The sequence below is a fragment of the Cyprinodon variegatus genome, unplaced genomic scaffold (genome assembly GCF_000732505.1).
Source record: "Cyprinodon variegatus isolate N-32 unplaced genomic scaffold, C_variegatus-1.0 Scaffold807, whole genome shotgun sequence".
Lineage (NCBI taxonomy): Eukaryota > Metazoa > Chordata > Actinopteri > Cyprinodontiformes > Cyprinodontidae > Cyprinodon > Cyprinodon variegatus.
The window spans coordinates 180952-183301 of record NW_015151260.1 but is presented as its reverse complement, the minus strand read 5'-3'; the positions used below and the strand labels follow the sequence as shown (position 1 = coordinate 183301).

Sequence of the window (2350 nt, the reverse complement as noted above, 5' to 3'; positions counted from 1 at the left end):
GCCCAGAGCAGAAATCTGTGCCATTAGGGCTGTATGATGAACTGTTCTCTCTTTGCAAAGATATGAAAAAAATGAGTGAAATCAATCAATCTCTGTTTATTTAACTTGGATGAATATATGCTTTTTTCCCATGACAAGCATTTTGGATCACTGAAGGCTTTTAACTACAGTTTGTGGACTTCCTGATAGTAAAAAATTACAATAGTCCAGCCTTGAAGTAACAAATGCATGGACTAGTTTCTCAGCATCACCCCTGGACAAGAGATTTCTAATTTCTACAATATTCCTCAGATGAAAGAAGGAAATTCTAGAAACCTCTTTGATATGGGATTTAAATGACAGGTCCTGATCAAAAACAAAACCAAGTTTTTTTACTTTATAGATGGAACAAGGTAAACCAAAGATGCTCTTTTATGCCACATGTAACTAGAAACCCAGAGGTTGTGTGTGTGTGGCGGGGGGGTTGTTTCTGGGAGCCAATCAGCAGTCCTGTAACTATAAACTTGGTTTGGTTTTTGCTGACATCACACTGATTGGAGTTTACTCACAGGGAGCGAGTCACAGACAGACACGGCAGAGTGAGACAGTTTGCTTGTGACTGGGAAGCAAAGCATCTGGACGTCCAGGAGAAATGACTCTTCAGGCTACAAGGTACCAGATATTAATGCTTTAAATCCAGCATCAGGTTAACTTCTCCAGATAGAAATACATCTGCTGATGTGTGAAAAAAATGTTATCTACATAGTTGTGTAAAATATGTAGATAGGAAAAGATGAAACAGTTTATCTGCTCAGATATAAGCTCAGTGTCTGCTTCTATTTTCTTTTAGAGCTTCTATGTCATTTGAGTTCAGCGTTCATATGCCGGCTTAAATTCTCGGCAACCAGCGTTAAATATTCAAACTCTGCTAATAGTTACACATATAAAATGATTAATGATGCAAACCTGTACTATTCTGAAATGTCCAACAATAATTTTCTTTTAGTCAGGTAAAGTTTTAAACTCAAACAGCTGAAAGAGAATCAGGAAAATATGAAAATCAGAGAGAAATGTTTGGCTAAGAGCTGAGGCTGCTGCTCATTACTGTAAATGACAATTAGTCCACTGCATGAGTCAGAATCAGGTAAAACAATTACATACGGCTGTAACGCGCTCGCACTAATCAGGTTAATTAGCCCAGCGGTGCATACAGCAGGCAGAGAGTATGTCCTGAGTCAATGTCCTGAGTCAAAGACGTGGTGTTTCCACAGTGGGCAGAGGCCGTCCCTGAGAGGCACCACCACCCTATAATCCAAAAATGTTTAGAAAGCTGTGGGATTATGTCAGCATATTCAGCCTAAAGCAGGGCCACTGCATGAGCCACTCAGGTTTAAAATATCTACATCTCCCTGGTTTCAATTCTATTCTTTTTATTCTTTAGCTCCAATTCACATCATGTCATCTCAGAGCACTTTACAGTTCACCAGATCATCCAGTCAGATTGATTCAAAGTTTTTTATCTAAGGAAAACCAGCTGATTGCATCGACTAATTGACTCTTCAGCAATCCCTCACACTAAGCATGCTTATAGAATGGAGAATGATGAAAAAATGGTCCCTATGTCCTCCAGCAGTCTAAGCCTATAGCAGCATAACTATAGAGATGGCTCAGGCTATAAGCTTTATCAAAAAGGAAAGTTATATACCTAGTCTTAAAAGTAGTTTGTGTCCGAGGTACAGGTTTTAGACTATTTTAAAATGGTAAAAGCTTCTAACATGATTCTCAATAAAAATCTGAAAAGCGTTTTCATTAAAACCTGTTCTGAACTTCCATGATGCTACCACCACCATGTCTCATTAACACAGCGACTCTGGAAGCATTCATCTTAATCCTGTTTAGTCAGCTATGCTCTGAAATAATCACCAAAATCATCATTTATAGATGGAAAGAGGCAATTAATTAATGAGAAACACGTTGTTTATTAAAGTTTGATTCTTTAATAAACAGCATCTAAACCATTTCTAAAAGGTGAATAGATGATTTATGTTAGGATAAGGGCTAAACTAAAATGGCGGAGCAATCTGGTTCATCAACTCTTTACAATTGGTTTAGATGCAGTTTTTAAATAAATATTAAAAAAATTTATACATGATGATTTTTGTAAAGTAAAATATTTCTATAGGGCCAATTCACAACGTGTCTTTTCAAGACATTTCACAGTGACAAATCTTTCAGATTGGTTCAAAGTTTTCTAAGGGAAACCAGCTGATTGCATCGACTCAGGGACTCTGCAGCAATTCCTCACACCAAGCATGGAGAATAGAAGAGAATAGAATAGAAAATCCCTGTATTGTCCCACAATGGGGAAATT

At 37.5% G+C, this 2350-nt stretch overlaps 1 protein-coding gene across 1 annotated transcript in view; it reads left to right on the top strand.

Annotated features, from left to right (window-relative positions):
- The first annotated feature begins 538 nt into the window (after positions 1 to 538).
- The window catches only part of LOC107098751 (B2 bradykinin receptor-like), a 5788-nt gene continuing 3976 nt past the window's right edge, over positions 539 to 2350 (top strand). The window contains exon 1 of the mRNA XM_015396583.1: positions 539 to 651. Within this exon, the coding sequence (XP_015252069.1) occupies positions 632 to 651 (20 nt within the window). The 5' untranslated portion in view covers positions 539 to 631. The remainder of the gene's footprint in view (positions 652 to 2350) is intronic.